A 20649-nucleotide genomic window follows, 5' to 3' on the forward strand; every position below is an offset into this window, starting at 1 on the left:
GTAAATGACAGATCATTCACTAGATAAGACCCTTATTCCTTGGCTGGGATCGTGTAGAGCCCTTTGAAGTTGCGTTGAAACTGCAATGTGGACCTTCAAATTATTCGCTCCCATTGAAGTCTACTATATTGAGAAAAATCCTAGAATGTTTTCCTCAAAAACATTCGTTTCGATTGAGAAATTGAGATTGAGAATACCATTAAGATGTGGGACTTCCTTTTCTTTCCTACAGCCCTCATATTAAACAAGTGCTCTGTCCTCTCTTGCAGTCTTTGTTCACTCTCACAGTAGTTACTTATGAGCGTGAGCTTCCATCACTTATTGCTTGTACAGGCAACAAATAGCCCCTTAATCATGTGTCATATGAACCTCATTAGTTTCTAAGGATTTTGTTCTGGAGGCACAGTGGCATTTGTTTTTTTTCCCCTCTTCAAGTAGCATATTATTCTCCCAAGTGGATCGTTTATGTTGGCTAATAAGGTCTAAAGCCATGTACTCTTATCTGGTCTCGGGTTGTAAGAAATGCCATTTTCAGGGTTTTGTTTAATTCTGTCGCTAGAAGCTACAGGTTCTGTTGTCTCAGAGTCTATAATGGATTCTTTGCTTTGTGTTCTCTCTTTTGCCAGCCTGTCCCCCGGGCACCTACAAGATGTCGTCACGACAGCAAGAGTGTTTCCCGTGTCCAGCTAACAGCAAGGCTGAAGAAGAGGGCTCTGTGCTGTGTGTGTGCGAGGATGATCACTTCAGAACTCCACTGGACCCTCCATCTGCACCCTGCACGCGTAAGACAATCTGCTTTTGTGTGGGGTGAATGCTTGTGTGTGCATTGGATGTGTAGTTATTTGTGCACAGGTATTTATTTATGTGTGCTCTCATGTTTGTACAATCCAATCTTGTTGATTCCTGGTTTAATTTTGTTTACAGCAGGGTTTAGCACTGCCAACGGGGATGTTGTGTTTGTTGTATGTACAGTTAGGTGATATATGGTAACAATTTAGCTTAGGGACCAATTTTTTTTGGCTGTGTATTAGTATATATAAAACAGATATTGGCCTAATTCTGCATGACCTTATTTAAAAGGGATGAAAAATGACAATTCTGCCATTAATTGCTCATTCTCTTGTTGTTCAAAACCCATAAGCCCTTCATTCCTCTATAGAACACAAATTAAGATATTTTTGATGAAATCTGAGAGCCATGTCCTTACTACACTTCTGGGCCGTGAACTTGGTAGTTGCGTTGCTGTCTATGCAGAGGCAGAAAGCCCTAAGATTTCATAAAAATATCTTAATTTGGGTTCTGAAGATGATTGAAGGTATTACAGGTTTGAGAAAATAATAGTTGAATTTATAAAAACTTACCCAGTTCAAAAGTTTATATCCCCTTGATTCTTAATACTGTGTTGTTACCTGAATGATCCACAGCTGTGTTTTAGTAATAGTTGTTCATGAGTCCCTTGCTTGTCCTGAACAGTTAAACTGCCTGCTGTTCTTCAGGAAAATCTTTCAGGTTCCACAAATTCTTTGGTGTTCAGCATTTTTGTGTATTTGAACCCTTTCCAACAATGTCTGTATGATTTTGAAATTCATCTTTTCACACTGAGAACAACTGAGGGACCCGTATGTAACTATTACAGAAGGTTTAAATGCTGAAAACTTTTGAACAGAATGGAGATGTTTACATTTTAATTTTGCCTAAATATATTTTTTTCATTTAGTACTGCCATTCAGAGGCTATAGAAGATACCTGCATGTTTCCCAGTAGACAAAATAAGTTAAATTTACCCTGATCTTTAATTTCAAAAAGTTTTCACCCCCCGGCTTGTTGTACAGTCGTGGCCAAAAGTTTTGAGAATTACATAGATATTGGAAATTGGAAAAGTTGCTTCTTAAGTTTTTCTAATAGCAATTTGCATATACTCCAGAATGTTATGAAGAGTGATCAGATGAATTGCATAGTCCTTTTTTGCAATGAAAATTAACTTAATCCCGAAAAAAAACTTTCCACTGCATCCCTCTTATTTTGGTGAAATAATTTCAATTCTTCAGATTCTGAGAGGGGGATGTAAACTTTTGACCATTTCATTTTGGGGTGAGCTATCTGTTTATACCCATACCTACACTTAACAACTACCTTACTAACTATAAATAAGCAGTAAATTAGGTGTTTATTGAAGCAAAAGTTGTAGTTAATAGATAGTTAACAGTGAGAATCGGTCATTAAACAAAAGTGTGACCATATTTGTACAGATAATGACTGTTAAAGTATTTTCTATCCTATATTAATATTTATTATTAGCCATTATTAGCCACTTATACGCCAATCATAGGTTAATGTCACTAAAAGTGCTCCAAAAAGTCTGACACAGCAGCATTAGCTCAACCAATGGTGTGAGTTTAGGGCAGGACTATCTGTTTTCTGACCAGTGGCAGATGTAGGAGTGAAAACCATTTCTAAAACAATTGTTATTTTTTGCTATTCTGTTTAGTGGCTCTAGTGGCACAGAAATCACACACTTAACCTTTCAATTCTTGTGTGACCAGCCCTTTATTCTGGGCTGAATGAGTCTCTGAGTGCTTATGACTTTTATTTACACCATTAATTACTGTATTGATTAGGCTGCTGTTGTATGAGGGAGAGAAAGACTCTGTGATAGTGTTAATTATAGTATCGATTCTACAGTCACTATTATGGGCAGATGCCACCAGTTTAATATTGTGGGTTTGAGAGAAAAAGTGTAAGAGAAAGAGAAATGTCTATAATGGCTATAAATGGCACAAGACAAAGAATTGAAAAGAGGAGACATGATATGGATTGCATTACTCTACTATGTGTCTTTGTAAACTGTTATGTTTTGGTAATGTGCCTGTGTGTAGGTGTGCGTGTGTCTGTACCCTAGTGTATGTGCTAACATAAGTGAAAAAGCACTGCTATTTGTGTGTGTGTGTGTGTGTGTGTGTGTGTGTGTGTGTGTGTGTGTGTGTGTGTATGTATCCTGACTGCAGCTGTTCCCCACCGCTCGTGGCCACACGTGGACCCCGTTGCATAAGCCTTCAGAGCCTTTAATAAAACAACGCTTCTTGCACACATCTAAATTATTCCATACACTCACGCTTGAGCGTTTGCCTTACAATTTCATTATCATCTGCTGCATTTGAGACCAGAGGCTCTAGAAGCCTAGACCCTTGAATTAAAACTTAACAAATGCATATACAGTAAAACAAATTAGGCACTCTGGAATTCTGTGTAGCATCAGTTATGATGCTTTTGATTATAATGTTTCATACCTTTTCTTGGTTGCAACAGTTAATTAAGATTAATTTAAATTCCTTTGATGGCATTCATTCAAAGTGGCATTTAGAATATCAAAATCGGTTTTCTCTTTAATATCCGCCGACGCTCCTTTCTGGGCTCAGCCCTCCCCCCCCGCACTTACCATATTAGAAATACACTAATATATATATTTGTTTTCAGAAAGGCGCGGGAAACAAATAATGCGAGCCACTAAAGAGATATGATTAGCTGCTTGCTAGCAAGTTAGCCGGACCCGATCAGCATATCTATGTTTGCGCTCAGGGGAGCTTCAAAGGTTTCTACGTGTTTTTGCAACGTAATGTATCACGGACATATCTCACGAATCCTTTCTTAAACAGTGTAGAGAGAGTGTAAATAAGAGATTGATTGTACAGTATAGCGAGTGTCGTTGATTATAATAGAGCTTTGTGATATTGCGAACTAAGATGAGTGACAGCTTTTAATAACAATAATGAGTTTGTAAATGAGATATTGATTTAATACAAGAGTTAAATAAACAAGAAGTAATTATTAAGTTACTTAATCACTATTGCCTGATTTTGTCGTCGTTAAAAGTAGTCTGAAACAAGTGACATCTGAGCTGCTGCGCATCTCCATTCAAACACATTGGTGTTTCGTTTATGAATGAACGTGCGTTTTAGGTTTTAAACGAATCTAGTGAAATGATTAAATTTCCCATTCATAAAAACAGTGCTTTATTCTGAATGAACCAGCGGTTCGAACGAATCAAATGAATGATATGATTCAGTAATTAAATCAGTGTATTGACGCCACCTGCTGGTAGATCGTTTGTGAACGATTTTTTTTGTGAAAAAATCTGGGATTTTATTTTTTGGCCATATCGCCCAGCCCTACTTTTGACCTTAACTGTAATAAATAAAACATTTGATGGAGGATTTAAAAAAAAAAAAAGATGGTTTCAGATTTTTCAATACTCATTTTATTTATTTTTGAGCTGACCATTTTGCAGAAAAATACCATCTTGTCAAAAAATGAAAAGCAAACTCCTTGCAGCGTACTGAATCCGTCATCGCAGTGTGTCTGTGTTTGTGTGTCTGAGGGCAGCAGGAGGCACCTGTATTGCTCTTGGCCTGAGCTGATGATGGGCAGCTTAAAGCCCTGGTGACATTTAAATGGCTTCCTGCTGCTGACAGATTCTTGTCTGACAAACGGCATTAGAGACGCAGGGCTCCAGCCTCGACCCGCTCCTCCCAGAGTCAACAGAACAGTCCCGCGCTACAGGACAGCAGCAATTAACGCATCTGATCTCTCTCCTCCTCCTTCACCCCTCTTTTATCACTCTATCTCTCTCTCTTAGATAAGAGGCTCTTATTCATTCTTCCCACATGATTCACCATAAATCGGCTGCAGCTTCTGAGGGGAAGTAGTTGTGAATGCCATTGCAGCAAGCCATTGAGTTCTATACAACCGCTTTAAGGTCCTCGATCTTACCATGAAATCAAATGCTCTTTATAGGCATTTATATAATCAAAATTAAAATTAAATTAACAAAGTTTTAAGAAATGGTTAATCTCAGATACATGTTAGTTTTGTATTTTACCTTGTTTTATGCTTTTAGTCTAAAAGCAGGTTAATAACAGTAATAATGGAAAAATACATGCATTATTATCATTTTTAGTAGTAGTAGTTGGAGGTGTGCGATATATTGGTTATCGTCTACGATAATATCTTAACTGTTATGTAAACGATATGCAATCTGACATTGTATATCGCAAAAACACACCCAGAAGGTACATTTTCATTACAGATTTGCACACAAATTTCGCAATATTTTAGTGTCTGTAAAAAACTATTGCGAAATGACAATGTTTTCATTAACTGATGTCACATGACTAAAATGTAATTTTTTCATGACAACCAATGTTGGTTGGTTTATATTACAGGCACCGCACTAGCCATTATTTTTAATAGAAGGAGACGTAGACGAGTATCTAGCAAAGCAGCATGGCATACACTACATGATGTAGATTAGACTACTGGGCAAGCATGTTTAAAATTACACTTTCATTATGTGATTATTAAAATATTTTTCAAATTCCCACCAAACTCAAGAAAAGGGGGCAAAAATGCCCTGTATGACTTTTATATTTGTATCATCTGATAAATATGATTTGATTTTTGACTTGTTTTTATCAAATTGTGAAATATAAACTTGCAGTTGCATGTTATAAAGTCAGAATTGAAGTCAGAATTGAGAGATATAAACTCTGATGAAAAAGTCTAAATTGTGAGTTTATATTTCACAATTCTGACTTTATAACATGCAATTCCAAGTTTATATCACACAATTCACTTTTTCTCAAAATTGTGAGTTTAATTCAATTCTGACTTTATAATTCTAAATTGCAAGTTTATATTTCACAATTTTGAGAAAAAAGTCAGAATTGCAGGTTTGTATAACGCAGTTTTTAGAAAAAGGTCGGAATTGCGAGATGTAAACTTACAATTGCAAAAAAGAAAGTCCTAATTGTGAGATAAAAAGTCACAGTTCCTTTTTTTTAATTCAGTGGCGGAAACAGCCTTCCATATTTTTGCGTCTCTGAGCAACACATGACAGTGTTTTGTTACTGAATCAATCAGCCATTTAAACGAATCAGCTGAATCAATGACTCACTCATGCAATGATTTGCCACCACCTACTGGTGATTTTAGGTTTATATTTATAGTATACTTTAAATTTTTTCTCTAAATCATTTTAAATATCAGAATTCAATGTTTTTCAAACAATCAAAACATGAATTATGCATTTGTAACTGCAGGTTAACTGTATTCACGTCTTGCATTAAGCAGTCTGTGTAAATGCCGCACATTGCGTTAATAGCGGGTGCATGCAAGTGAACTTGTCCGGAGTTTCATTACTAACCCATACGTGTAAAGTGACTGATCTGCATTACACGCAAGGCAGAATTGTTGGGTATATGAACAGTGGCAATACTGGCATATTTAAGATTATGTAAGCAGCTCTACACACCCACATGAAAGCGCAACCAGTGTTTATCATATGAAATGCAACAGCATATAGAAATTCTGTGAATGGAGGACGGGAGCACCGGAGTTTATGTTGGTTTCATGAAATCTCTAGCATTAATTCTGATCATGGCTTGTCTTGAAAAACAAAGACAATTTGACATTTGTCATAGGAGAACTCACACTGCAGGACTGTGCGCCAAATCTTCTGACACTGCCAGAATTTCATCAGAGGTAAAATTTGATCGCAACTGTCATTAAGCAGCTGTTGGTGAACATGTAAAACTAATAATCAGAGTCTTCAGATTTTAGCCTAGGATTATAGGAATCTTCTAGGATTTGTGAAATTTGTCTCAGGCCAAAATCGTACTGTGTGAGCCTGGCTTAAACGCCGCTTCAGATGCAGATTTAAACCAATACAAACACAAATTTAGTTGATATTAATTTAATTTGATTGGTAACAGCCCTATATTGTCTTATTATTTATATTCATTGATTAAATGTAAGAATTTGACACAAAATATGATGTATACAGTGTTTAGAAAAAAATGGCCTTATAAAGGTAAAAATGGCCATAAAAGGTAAAAATCAGTTTAAACTTGTTGGAAAAGTTAATTTTGGTTACTCCTATGAATAGAATATGAAGAACATCAAAAGCTTTGGGAGTCAGCTGTCCATGGCAGTCCTAAACCTGCCAAAATACTAGCACAATAACACACAACTAAATATTGTCTAATTATTGTTATCGCCGAAATTCCAGAAAATATTGAGATATCGTTTTTAAACAACAACCATACTAAAACCTCTTTTTTTTAAACATGGCCAAGTGATTACAAAATTAAAGCACTCCATAACTATTATTATTATATTGTTGTTATTATTAGAACACAATCAAATTGTATTTTTAACTTTGCTTTTTCATTTTACTTTGATTCCGACTACATGTCGGCACATTTACATGAAGCAGTTTTTCCTCTCTCTGTATTTGTATGAATGGAGTTTTTGCTAGTGTATGAGAGCTGCATTCGTCTCTGCCAGTGCCCTCAATACTCCATGATCTCTCTTTGACTGTCTTCCATGGCCTGTGTTCATTTCCTCTAAAGTGATTTTAAGCCTCAAGCTCTGTTAAGCTTTACCCAGTTGTAGCTAATTGGGTTAAATTATTAAAAAGAATTACAGTTCATTGAGGGGCAATTATCATCATGTTAATTAGAGTATGTTCAGATGACATTTATTTAATGCTTTTGAATGTAGTTTTTTATTTATTTATTTTTTGGTGGCGGTGGTATTGAACACTTCAATACTTTTTATTTTAAACAAGCTTTACAAGCTGTATTTATTTATATATTTATTTTTGCATACAGGCCCCCCTTCTCCGCCTCGTGATCTGGTCTACACCCTCAAACAGTCTACGCTCATTCTGGAGTGGGCGGCTCCGAACGACTCAGGCGGCCGAGGGGATCTCACCTACAGCATAGGCTGCCGGCGATGCGTCGGCCCCCCACGGGCCCCGCAGGTGCAGTGTGAACCCTGTGGAGCCAGCGTAGGCTTCGTACCACAGCAGATCGGCCTGACGGAGCGCACAGTCACCGTAGTCAACCTGCTGCCCAACTCCAACTACTCCTTCAGCGTGGAGGCCCGGAACGGCGTCTCGGAGTTACTCCCCAACAAAAGATTCTACACGCAGGTCAACATCTCCACCAGTCTCCCAGGTACATTCTTCATAAAATATTTACGGTAGCGTTTTCCTAGTATCATTCACTATATTTCCAAATATAGTGCATCAGTAAGTCAAAGCTCAGTTTTTTAGGAGGATAAAACCTGTTTACTAAAAGACAGTTGTGTAACACACTGTAAAACAAATATTAGCGCTGGTTTTTCGATCTTTATATGTCATCTTATGTCATATGATCACGGTCCTAATGGTGATAGAGACAGTATTTGAGGACACCGTCTTTTCTCAGTAATACTGCAGCAGATGTTTTCACTCATCTCCATTTGATTTGAGTGAAATAGTCTGTTTTTTGAGCCAAATGAGGTTGTGACAAAGCAGCTTATTCATCTTAGTGCTTCTCAGTTTCATTGCATCCTCATGTCGTTGATGTCTTTCCATACCATGTGGGATTTAACAGCATTTCTGTCCTCTTTAATGAGATCTGCAGCAGTGGTCAGTGTTAATGCTTTTTTTTAAATTATTTTTATTTTATTTTGGATAAGCGGATTCATAATGGTACACATGAGTATTATCCAAAAAAAAAAAAAAAACACAGAACATTTACCTTTTTTCCTTCATTAGTTGAGATGGTCCTTTTATTGTGGATTAGTGCTGAACAACAGAAAGTCGAAGACTGAATGTTCTGCACATAATTGGAGGTTATAGTAATTTCTTTCAGGTGAAATTTTCATTTTAATGCTATGTTATACCACAATGAAGAGAGAAAACGGTGTGTGAATGCACTGTAATTCTCAAAGACCTCTTTGCTATAGTCACAGAATTCAGTAAAGAGGTTTATGGGTAAGTAAAGGGCCAGAAATGTGCTTAGATCAGAAATTAATGATGTAATAATAATAATAATAATAATACAGCTCTTTTTTTAGACTTTTTAGACTTCTTTTGTGGCCAAATGATTTCAAAATATTTTTGCTTTTTCTGTTTATTTTGTGGGCTCAGAAATTACTGATGGTTAAGGGTATAGTTTACTCAAAAATGAAAGTTCTGTCATTAATTTCTCACCCTCATGTCGTTCCACACCCGTAAGACCTTCGTTTGTTTTGAATTTGCAATTGTGAGAAAAAAGTCAGAATTACAAGATCCAAACTCGCAATTTTGAGAAAAAAAAAAGACGAAATTTCTTTATTTCTTGACTTTATTTTATTTCTTGCAACTGTGAGTTTATATTATGCAGTTCTGAGGAAAAAAGTCAGAATTGTGAGGAAAAAAATTTAAGAATAGCGAGGTATAAACCTGCAATTGTTAAAAATTGCCTTAAAAATTGTTGTTGCTGACTATTCAGTGTCGGAAAGCTCTCAGATTTAATAAGAAATAAAATCCAATTTTGAGGCAAAAAAAGACTGATATGTTCTCAGAATTGCAACTTTTTAGTCTCTGACTGAGACTTTTTTTCTCAGAATTGCGTGCTATAAACTCACAATTGTGTTATATCTCCAAATTCTGACTTTTTCTCAAAATTGTGAGTTTGGATCTTGTAATTCTGACTTCTTTCTCACAATTGCAAGTTTAGATCTCGCAAATGTTACTTTTTTGTCGCATTTCTGACTTTTTCTTACAATTGCATAATATAAACTCACAATAAAGTCAGAATTGCGAGATAACTTATAATTCTGACTTTTTTTCTCGCATTTGCAGGTTTATACCTCGATATTCTGACTTTATTTCTTGCAACTGTGAGTTTATATTACGCAATTCTGAGGAAAAAATCAGAATTGTGAGGAAAAAAAAGTTAAGAATAGTGAGGTATAAACCTGCAATTGCAAGAAAAAAGTCAGAAGTTATCTCGCAATAATTTTTACTTTATTGTGAGTTTATATCATGCAATTGTAAAACAAAAAAGTAAGATTTGCGAGATTAACTTGCAATTGTGAGAAAGAAGTCAGAAAGAATTACAAAGAATTACAAGATCCAAACTCACAATTTTGAGAAAGTCAGAATTTGGAGATATAACACAATTGTGAGTTTATATCACGCAGTTCTGAGAAAAAAGTCTCAGTCAGAGATTAAAAAGTTGCAATTCTGAGAACATATCAGTCTTTTTTTTTTTTGCCTCAAAATTGGATTTTATTTTTTATTAAATCTGAGAGCTTTCTGACCCTGAATAGTCAGCAACAACAATTTTTAAGGCCCAGAAAGGTAGTAAGGACGTCGTAAAATAGTCCATGTGACATCAGTGGTTCAACCTTGATTATACGAGAATACTTTTTGTGTGCAAAGTTGTGTATCTTTATTTCTGTTCCAAAGATGAACAATGGTCTTACAGGTTTGTTGTTACGACATGAAGGTGAGTAATTAATCACAGAATTTTTTTTTTGGGCGAACTATCCTTTTAAGCATAATCATACTTGCATAATATGGGACTGTTGTCCATTTTAAGAATCATATTATGTCAAAAAAGTAGTTTTACAGCTAGAATGCATCTTGTTTTGTGTGCCTGTACCGATATGTGGGTGTATCTGTGGATTAGGTTTTGCTTGCTGTATATTGTGGGGACTACACTAAAAGCCCCCGTAAGAATAGTAAAACCTGAAATTACCTCCAGCCAATGGCCCCCATGAGATAAATGGCTTATTAACATAGTAAATAATGCCTTAATGCAGAAAGGTTTGTGTGAGGGTTTGTTTGGGAGCTGAAAAAGCAGTATAAGTCAATGGTGGAAATGCAGACATGCATGTGTGCATGTCGACCCATGAGCGCATGCTTCGTTTTTAGTGCTGACCAATTACAAAATGAAGTTGTATAAGAGCAGCATCTGGAGTCAAGAAGGGCTTAGTGAACAGCTGGTGTGTGTTTGTGTGAGGGGTCGGTTCCAAAGAGTTTGCCTGCACACACACATACATTGTACACAATATTATGTAAATGCCCGGTACGTACTTCAGAAATCACTTGGAGTATTAGTCCCTAACCTATGTCGTCAAATGCCTCAACAGGACAATGTGCGCTGACATTAACTCACTTTTTACAATATCCAGATTAGCACAGACCCACTGAGCCACTCACACACTGTACAGAGTCAAACAGACTCGTATTCACTTTACCGCTCGCTCAGATCATTCAATGATCCCAGAGTGCCCGAACACAAAGGCTGAAATAAGCGGCACAGGAGCCGCATGTTTATTAATGGAGGAGATCTCTTTCATCAAGACTTCGACGCATTCAGATTTTGCTTTCCATTAAGAGTAAATTGCAGAGCGTTTATTTGGCACTCGACTCCTGCGCCTTTCATTATTTGAGACTCTTTCCAACACAATTGCTTTTTCTCAGCCAAAAATGACTCCTCCTTTGTCTCTCGCACCTTTTCAGTAGTCTATTTTCTCTTGCTTTCTCTCCTCTTCCCCTTCAGGCAGAGTCCAAATTAACTTTTTTCCACACCTGCCAAAGCAAGTGAATTGAGCACATTTGCCAGCCATAAAGCTGTTTATATAGATTTTTTTTCGGGATGTATATTAGGATATGTATGTTTTTTTTTTCAGGATCTTTTGATGAATAGAAAATTTGAAAGAACAAAGAAATCATGTACAGTGGTGGCCAAAATTATTAGAACACTAGTATTTCCACCAGTAAAAAAAAAAAATGAGCCAGTTATTTCTATCTTTTCCAGTTGTGTCAGTAGGAAATATCAGGTGACATTTCCAAACATACATTTTGCCATTAATTGTAATAATCTAGTGACATTTTTTTTAGAAACAGAACAAACCAAGACAGAGTAAATCCAGAAGACATCTCCAAGATGCTTAAAGAAACCTACCTGCAAAGCTACAGGCACTTTTGTAAAAATGCTGTAAAATGGGGATGCTGTCAAAAATAATTTCATAAATAGATATTCTTTATCAATTCACTTCTATTAACTAAATTAAATCAACATTTGGTGTGACCATCCTTTGCGTTTGAAGCAGCATTTGCACATAATTTTTTTTTTAGGTAGATTTGCAGGTAGGTTTCTTGGAGACATTGCCACAGTTCTTCTGGATTTAGCCTGTCTCAGTTTGTTCTGTTTCGTTATGTCATTCCAGACAGACTGGATGATGAGATCAGATCTCTGTGTGGAGTACTGGCTGTTGTCAGACTCCTTGTGCAAAAAAAAAATCTCACTATTACAATTAGTAACAAAAAACACACTTCAGCAAAAGATAGAAATAACTGACTTACCACCATTTTTAGCTGGTGAAAATACTAGTGTTCTAATACTTTTGGCCGCCACTGTAAGTCTTTAAGAAAAAAAGTGTCCTTTCTGAATAAAAGTATTAATATTAATTGTTTTATTGTTTAATTTGGATTTAAAATGTTTTATATTAGAATTATTTTCATTTGAATGACTTTACATGTGAGGGTTAGACTATCATTTCTTATGACGCTGGCAAACAATTTTTATCTACTCACCCAAGCCAGTTTTTAAATTGCGTTTGGCATTTGGTGGGTTTTAATTTTGGACCTGGGTCTCAGGTATAAATCATATTCCTTTGAGACATGCCATCTTTGTGTTTTTTATTGTGCTTGAAGTTGTGTGGGTAGCCATAACACAAGTCTTTAATTTTTATGTGTGTTGCATATTCTAACTTAATTTTCCTCTCTTCTCCTATTCCGTTCTCAATAAACACGCCATTAATCTCTCCCTCGCACAGCTCAGGCTCAAGGTTAACTGGAGCTCTCAGAGGAAGTGCTATTACTTTATTGTGATGTACAGTCTCAGAGGCAGCTGTGTGTTTGAGCTCTGTGATTAGAGTCGGGTGTGATTGCAAGCCAACACAAAGGAGTTGAACTGACTAGAGGCTGAGATCAGTGCAGCGCTTGTGTGTTGAATGTGCATGTTCTGTATTTATTGGCCCTTTGTTGAACTCTCTGTACAAATGAAATGTAAGCATGCTGATCATTTTGAGAGCAGTTTGCAGCGACTAAATCGGGTCACTCGGCAGCCATTTTAATAAAGCCCCCAGGCAGATGTTTTCTATGTAGGTAAATGGCACACAATTACTGCTCCGATATATTTGAACAGAGAAAGATGTTTTAGTTCTCTGAATCTTTAAAATTACATTCAAATAGATATTTGTAGTCAGTTTAAAAGAGATAGTTCACCCAAAAATGTATTAATTACTCACCCTCATTGTTCCTTCTTTCATCTTTAGAACACAAATTAATATATTTTTAATGAAATCTGAGAGCTTTCTGACTCTGGTTAGACAGCAATGCAACTGACATGTTCAATGTCCAGAATGGTAGTAAGGACATTATTAAAATAGTCCTTGTGACATCAGTAGTTCAACTGTAATGTTGTGAAGCTACGAGAATACTTTTTTTATGCAAAGAAAACAAAAATAACTTTATTCAACGATTTCTTATTTTCCATGTTAGTCTTCGACACATGTTCACGAGGGTACCACGATGCAAAACTTGAAATATGTAATACCTAAACTACATATTTTACAGTCACCGTTATGCAGATTGATAAAAAAAAAAACAGCTAAAAGGCTTCCTACCGCAGTGTCCATCCTTCACAAAACTTCTATCATATTTAGAAAGCAAAATGTTTCAATACAAGCATTTCAGTCAAATGTAATTTATGCAATATTTCAAACCTTTAACCTACGGGAGAAAATCAACCTGCCGCAGCAGTTAAAAATCAGCCCAATTTCGTGGAAAAAAAATGCGGATTTGGCAACCCTACATCCAACACAAGCTGCATCCGAAATTATTTAAATACACTGCATATTAACAGCGACTCCCTGATGCATGAAAATTATATTAAATGATAGAATGTTTGTGGAAGCGGGATTAAAAAAAAAACAAGGCTTTAAAACAAAAACACACATAATGAATGGTGACTGTAGAAAGCAAAAGCCAAATCCCGGACATTTTGGGCAATTTAGAAATCCCGACCGGATGCATTTTTTAGGTTCAAAAAGAGGACCTACTATATAATTTAAATCAGTAGAGCCCAAAACTGTTAGTTTTTTTGTTTAGTTTTATACAACAGTTCTTTCTGGTCCAGATTGTGATATTCTAGTGATAACAGTGATAACTCCATCCGTTTCACCATTTTATCTCTCCGCCTGCGGTAATTCTTAGAGCAAGTGTCATGATGGGCACCCAAATAAACTATAATAAAAAAAATATAATACTGTTTTTGTGTCACGGAATATAGTTTTGAACGTTTTTTTAGGTGAAAATGTACTTGTTTAGACTTTAAATATACTGTTTGTGAATATAGATAACGTCTGTTTGATCATTTTCTTCAGTGTTTTCGTGGATGGGGCCTCAGCGACTGTTCAGCACTCATGAACCCACCGAGAGCAGCCTTACCTCGGCCAGATCTTTTGGAATTTTCCTCTGGCTCTGATGTCTCTGTAGTGGTTAAATATGAGATGTAATTCGAGTTCAGCTGTGAAACTGTCAACTTGAGATTTGAATCTGTGGCAAATGGAAGTAGTTTGTATAAAAGATGGTTTTTAAAGATACTCCGTTGTTGTTTTGTATGTATTTACACACTCGTACCGTTGAACTGCTATAGAAACGCAAGATCACACTTGTAGCCATGTGATATAGCTGTATATTGGCACTCAGCCTGCGGCCTAGTTCCTACAGTTCTAGTTGCTAATAAGTTTTACAAACCATTACAAAGAATTGGCAAGAAACACATTGATTTAAATGTGAAATTTTGAAGTATAAGAACTTAAAACTTGCACTAAACTTTGTTGTATTTACAACTTTGAAGAAATATTTTTTACAGTGATTGTGAAAGGTTTGGTTATATAAAATGACTAATACTTTGGTATAAGATTTTGGTCGTGCAGCCCATCCCTAGGTTGAGTAGTCAATTTTGATTTTAAAAATCCCAAGTTAGTGTTACATTTTGAAGTACGTATAACATAATTGGCTTAAATCAAACAGCTTCCCTTCTCACGATGTAAGCAATAATCTCAATTCAGCAAAAGATCACTCAGAAATTCACACGCACCCATGAACAACCCCACAAAGGTTCACAAGTATGTAAAAACGTTATGTCTAATCATCTGTGGAGGTCCCTGGAGATTCGAGACTGGAGGAGTTCCTGTCCCCCACGGGACCTCCTTCCCTGCGGCCTCTCAAGCAGCCTCTCCTTTCAAGCCGAACCTCCCATCAGGGCCTGCGGTGGGCCGATAAAGTCCGGCTCAAAGCTTCCTTCTCAAATACAGGGAAATCCGTTTGGTCAGGGTGCACTTCTCATCGACCTGTGGTCTTAAACCCCACACTGGCTAAGAGCCAATGCTGCCGGCCATGAACCATGCACTGTAAAGCTCCACAGACCTTCTCTGTAGCGTGGAGACACCACTGGGCCCTTATCCTGAGAGGATGTTTAATATTTCCCATGGGGAGGCCGAGAGAAGGGATTGGCTAACAGGTTTAGTTTAGGGTGGGGGTGAGAGTGTGCCCTCGAAGTCACTAATGCAGTATTCATAAAGGTCACTGGCTCTTTTATGAAATATTGTCTCAGAACACAGCAAGGGCGGCAGTCCCATCATGCGCTCCGCTCACATGGAGCCCGTGAGGTGGCAGAGAGGTAATATTGCAGTGGTACACTAGAGTGTGTTGACATGTACACAGATACGTGTAGAGAGACCGTGGAGATCGCACAAACACTGGCTTATATGACAGCTTCAACATATAAGCTAAACCCTGAAGGTACAAGCAATAAAACTTCCAATAATCTTCACAGCACTAGTGATAGACTGATATATTGGACAGGGTGGTTAATCGCTTGAGATTTGGCCATTCTGAGATTTGAGATTATCGGATTAACAGATGCGTGTCGGTTGCACTTTCTGCTGAAAGCTTTGTTGATTGATAACATGCCTTTTCTAACAGTGAGTGAATTCTGAGTAAATCACTGTTACTGTTCTCAACATGTCCACATAAGTGTGAGCAGTTTTACTAAAATCAGTCACTTTATATTACTGAAAAATTCTAAATATAGTTTTTTTTAAATGTCCCTAAAATTTGTTTTTAGCATTTTGTGTATTTGAACCCTTTCCAACAATGACTGTATGATTGTGAGAGCCATCTTTTCACACTGAAGTCAAATGAGGGACTCATATGCGTCTATTACAGGAGGTTCAGTTGCTCACTGACGCTTCAGTTAGAAAAACAATGCATTAAGAGCCAGGGGGTGAAAACTTTTGAACAGAATAAGGATGTGTACATTTTTTCTTATTTTCCTAAATATTATATTTTTTCTTTGTTCCCCGGAAGACAAAATAAGTAAAATATATTGATCTTTAAATTCAAAAAGTTTTCACCCCCTTAATGCGTAGTTTTTCCTTCGGATGGATCAGTGAGCACTTGAATCTTCTCATACACAATTTAATACTGTTGATCTAAAAATGTTATCTGAATTATTTGATTAAAATTGTTTTCTGTTATCTTATTTTTCTTTTTTATATATTTGTTGTGTCCATAAATATATTTATTTATTTTTATATTTTAAATTAAAAATATAATGAACCCTTTGTTTATAGTTAATAATAATAATAATAATAATAATACAAGTGTGGTCATAAATAATTTTATTGTATTTGTAATAATAATAATAAATGTTATTATAATTATGAATAGTCTGTAGTTTATATGGATCACATGTAAATAACAAATAAAAATACTTTTATCGAGCTATAAAAGCAATATTAAAAAAATAAAAAATAAAAATAATTAACATACAGTCGTACTACCTAGGCCTTCGACATATGTGCGTTAACATCTGACTGTGCGTTTGCAAGCTGGCTTGTGCCACAGTACATGCTACAAATTCAATTTACCCAGACATCTGTTGAGCCATTATTTTCTTTTTTCCAAATCAGTGTGAATTTATAAACTGAAAGAAATCTGACGGCATTCCAACCCCTTTGATTTGCAAAGGCTTTTTGTCACCATGGATGAGTCACTTATTTTTTTCAGCGTATTTTCTGTGGTAGATAAACAACTCTATCGGCTACATGAATGTGTAAGTGCTTCATTCAGATCTTTAGAATAGCCCATGGCACATAGTAATTTTTAAAAGTGCCTCATACAACATTTAATACTCTGGATCTGAAAATTTCAGGGTGTAAATATGAATTTTGAGCCAGCCATGAATAAGTCCCAAACAAAGAGTGGGCAGATTTGGGTCACATCTTCTCTCAGATCTGAGTTTGGACAGCTCTGCTTTTGATAGATTGCAGCTCTTTTACACCAGAACACACTTTCCGTAGTTGCTCAACAAAGCCCTGATGTTTTCACGATCGTTTCGGGGTGTTTACGTGCCCTGATGCGTGTGTTTGTCAGAGGGAGACAGGCTGAGGGGAGGGGTCACTGTGGAGGGATTGACATTTCAATATCTTCAGAGGATTTCGTTTGGCTGCTTTAGATGGCCGAGGCCTGTGGAGCTCTCTGGGGTCTGGCACCTCTGCGTGCCTCATCAGAGGACGGGTGGGGTGAGAGGGATAAGAGGATGACATAGGGTGAATGACAGCAGGGCACATGGCCCAAAGAGGACTGAGAGAGAGCTGTGTGCATGTGTATCAGCCTTACTTTCTTCTGTGAAACACAAAAGAAGATATTTGAGATTTTTTTGGTTGTCAGGTTTGTACACTGACTTGTACAAAAACAGTTTAAGGGATAGTTCACCCAAAAATGAAAATTCTGTCATTAATTGTCATTCCAAACCTGTAAAACCTTTCTTCATCTTCTGAGCACAAATGAAGATATTTTTGATGAAATCCGAGAGCTTTATTTAACAATTTCCTGTCTTTCATGTTAGTTTCGAGCACAATGCATGTGTATGATGCTGCTGACGCAGGAGCCGGCCTTTTGATGCAGCTGAGAAGAAATTGTTGAAAAAAGTCATTATTTTTGTTTCTTTGTGCACAAAAAGTATTCTAGTAGCTTCATAAAATTACGGTTAAACTACTATTTTATGTCCTTACTACTGGGCCTGGAATGAGTTGCCATCTATGCAGGGTCAGAAAGCTCCCGTATTTCTTCAAGAATATCTTATTTTGTGTTCCGAAGATGAATGAAGGTCTTATGGGTTTGGAACGAGATGAGGGTGAGTAATTAAAGACTGAATAAAAATTTTTAGGTGAACTAACCCTTTAAATGTGTTGTTTTGTGTTTCACAGAAAAAATAAATTCATTCAGGTTTTGAACACCATGAGACAATTTTTATAACCATTTTTAGTATTTTAAAGTAATCATATCATAAAAAATCTGTTTTTTTAATCTTTCTTGAAAAGCCAAATTGTGTACAATTATTGACTACAATTAATTTTGTTGAATGAATGATGAAAGGTTTTTTTCCTGTTTTCGTAAAAAATAAAAAAAAATCAATTACAAAGATCTTTTCTTGTAATAATGAGAGTTATGTTCTTAAAATTACATATTTTCCTGTAATAACGAGATATGTCATTAAAACGGCACAATCATCTTGTTAAAACGACATCTTTTCTCATAATAACGAGATCTTTTCTCATTAAAACAACATATTTTCTCATAAAAAAGATGTTATGTTCTTAAAACAACATAATTTAGTTAAAATGACATCTTTTCTCATTAAAAAGGCATCTTTTCTCATAAAAAAACATATCTCACAAAAACAACATAAAATCTTGTTTTTACAAAAAAAAAGATGTTAACAAGAAAACATCTCGTTATTACGAGAAAAGATGTAATTTAATGGGATAATTGTTTTAATGACATAACATCTCGTACATTTTGTAAAACTACATCTTTTTATCAAGGTGTCGTTTTAACAAGATAATTGTTGTTTTAATGACATCTTATTTTTACGAGAAAAGATGTTGTTAAAATGACATCTTTTCTTATTAAAACATAATTTTTCCTTGTAATACTACATATTGTCATAAAAACAACATAACATCTCGTTTTTTGGAGAAAATGTGTCATTTTTTGACGAAATACTTGTTTTAACGACAACATCTTGTTTTTACGAGAAAAGATGTTGTTGTAATGAGAAAACATCTCGTTATTGTGAGAAAAGATGTCGTTGTAAAAAGATAATTATTGTTTTATCATAACATTTCATTATTAGAAGAAAAGATGTCATTAAAACATCTTATTACCACATAATTAAGTAAAAAAAAAAGTGTGCCAGCAATGTGTCACACTGTTGTATTTTCAGATCATTTCATTTGAATTTAGTTTATGTTTCGTATTTTAGACATTAGTCTAACTAAATATTGTTACATTTATGCTTAAAACAAGAAAACAAAGAAATTAACTTAGTTTGAAACATAATATTTTTTAAAAAGCAAATTTTGCTTCTCAGGTAAATTGATATTGAATCGGAAAATTGTACTGTATTTTTATTTATTTATTTGTTTTTTACATTCCTGGCTCTTTTGTAGCACCTGCTGTTCTATACAACCTTCCAAAAGAATCTCAGCATTAGGAAGATTATTTTTACCTGTTTACACTGTCAGAAAAAAGGTACAAAGTTGTCACTGTGCCCTAAGGTAAAAAAAGCTAAAAGGTACATCTTTAGTAATCCTTGTACATGATATTGAAACCTTAAAAGTACGTTTTATGTTTTAAGTACGCATTAGTACCTTGAAAGTACATATTACTGTCTAAAGTGTACAAAATAGTACTTTTTGAAAAGTTACTGCCCAAGTGATAGTTTTGTGTCTTTCATCTGAGATACCTGATCGTTATAGTCCGACTTCAAACGATTGACCAATCAGCATCTTAAATGTTCGTTTCTCTCTCCCTCCTCCACATCCACCCTCCTGTCTGAAGCGCGGTTCGCTCTCAGAACCTCAAATCTTCCAGCTCAATTCACAGCACTTCCGTGCTTTTGCTCTGGAGTGTGCATTACCGTAGCCTCTGTCTCTCTCCCTAACAAGGGAGCTGCTCTCTCGGTCTGCTCTAATGGGGGAAAATGAGAGAGCACAAGGCTCCAGCAGCTCTAAAAGAGATTGAGTCATCACCCTCCATTCAGTGCCACACTCATCCAATTTGGCCCCCTTTGTCACAGAGTGCAAAGGATTTTAATTGGTTGCAATGCAACGTCTTTTCCTCACCCTCTGCGAGGGCTCGCTTTTACCGGTTGAGGTCTTTGTGGTAATCACGGATGTTTTTGCGAGCTTGTTATGTGGCATGCAAGGAGTTGGATGTCGGATCGAGCGCACACGCACATACGCGGCTAGACGTCCTTAGATCATCAGAGTGTTGCAAAGAGCTCTAAGAGTGACGAGCAGCTAAAATGAATCAGGCTCTCAAGACAGAGGGAGGTGAGGGAATGCATGAAAGGAGACGAAAAACTGACTCTGAAATGCCCCTCTTCTTTCTTAGTCTCAGCCTCGTAAGTGTTGAGATCTTTATTACACTGAGAGCTGGGTAATATATTTGCAATATAATGTCGTCCTCATTTTGATGATGATATAAAATTAGGCATCATTGTGAATTAATGCTCTCTTTATTTAGCCATCAAGTTTAAAGAGCGTGTCATTAGATTAGTTTTGCCATCCTTCCCGGTCTGTGACTCGTGAATATAAGACAGCTGCGGAATTATGTCTTAAACTCGAGTAGCAAAAAGCTTCAGAGTTGTTCAGTCAACTTATTTTAGTTCAGACATTCTGCTTCAGAGA

The 20649-nt window shown here is 36.1% G+C and overlaps 1 protein-coding gene across 2 annotated transcripts in view; it reads left to right on the forward strand.

Annotated features, from left to right (window-relative positions):
* Positions 1–20649, forward strand: part of LOC141290032 (ephrin type-A receptor 7) — a 200858-nt gene that overhangs the window by 118652 nt on the left and 61557 nt on the right. For both annotated transcript variants that reach the window (XM_073822228.1, XM_073822229.1), the window contains exons 4-5: positions 627–782; positions 7668–8015. In XM_073822228.1, coding sequence (XP_073678329.1) covers positions 627–782; positions 7668–8015 — 504 coding nt within the window. The remainder of the gene's footprint in view (positions 1–626; positions 783–7667; positions 8016–20649) is intronic.

Source organism: Garra rufa, chromosome 17 (genome assembly GCF_049309525.1).
Source record: "Garra rufa chromosome 17, GarRuf1.0, whole genome shotgun sequence".
NCBI classification, from domain to species: Eukaryota; Metazoa; Chordata; class Actinopteri; order Cypriniformes; family Cyprinidae; genus Garra; species Garra rufa.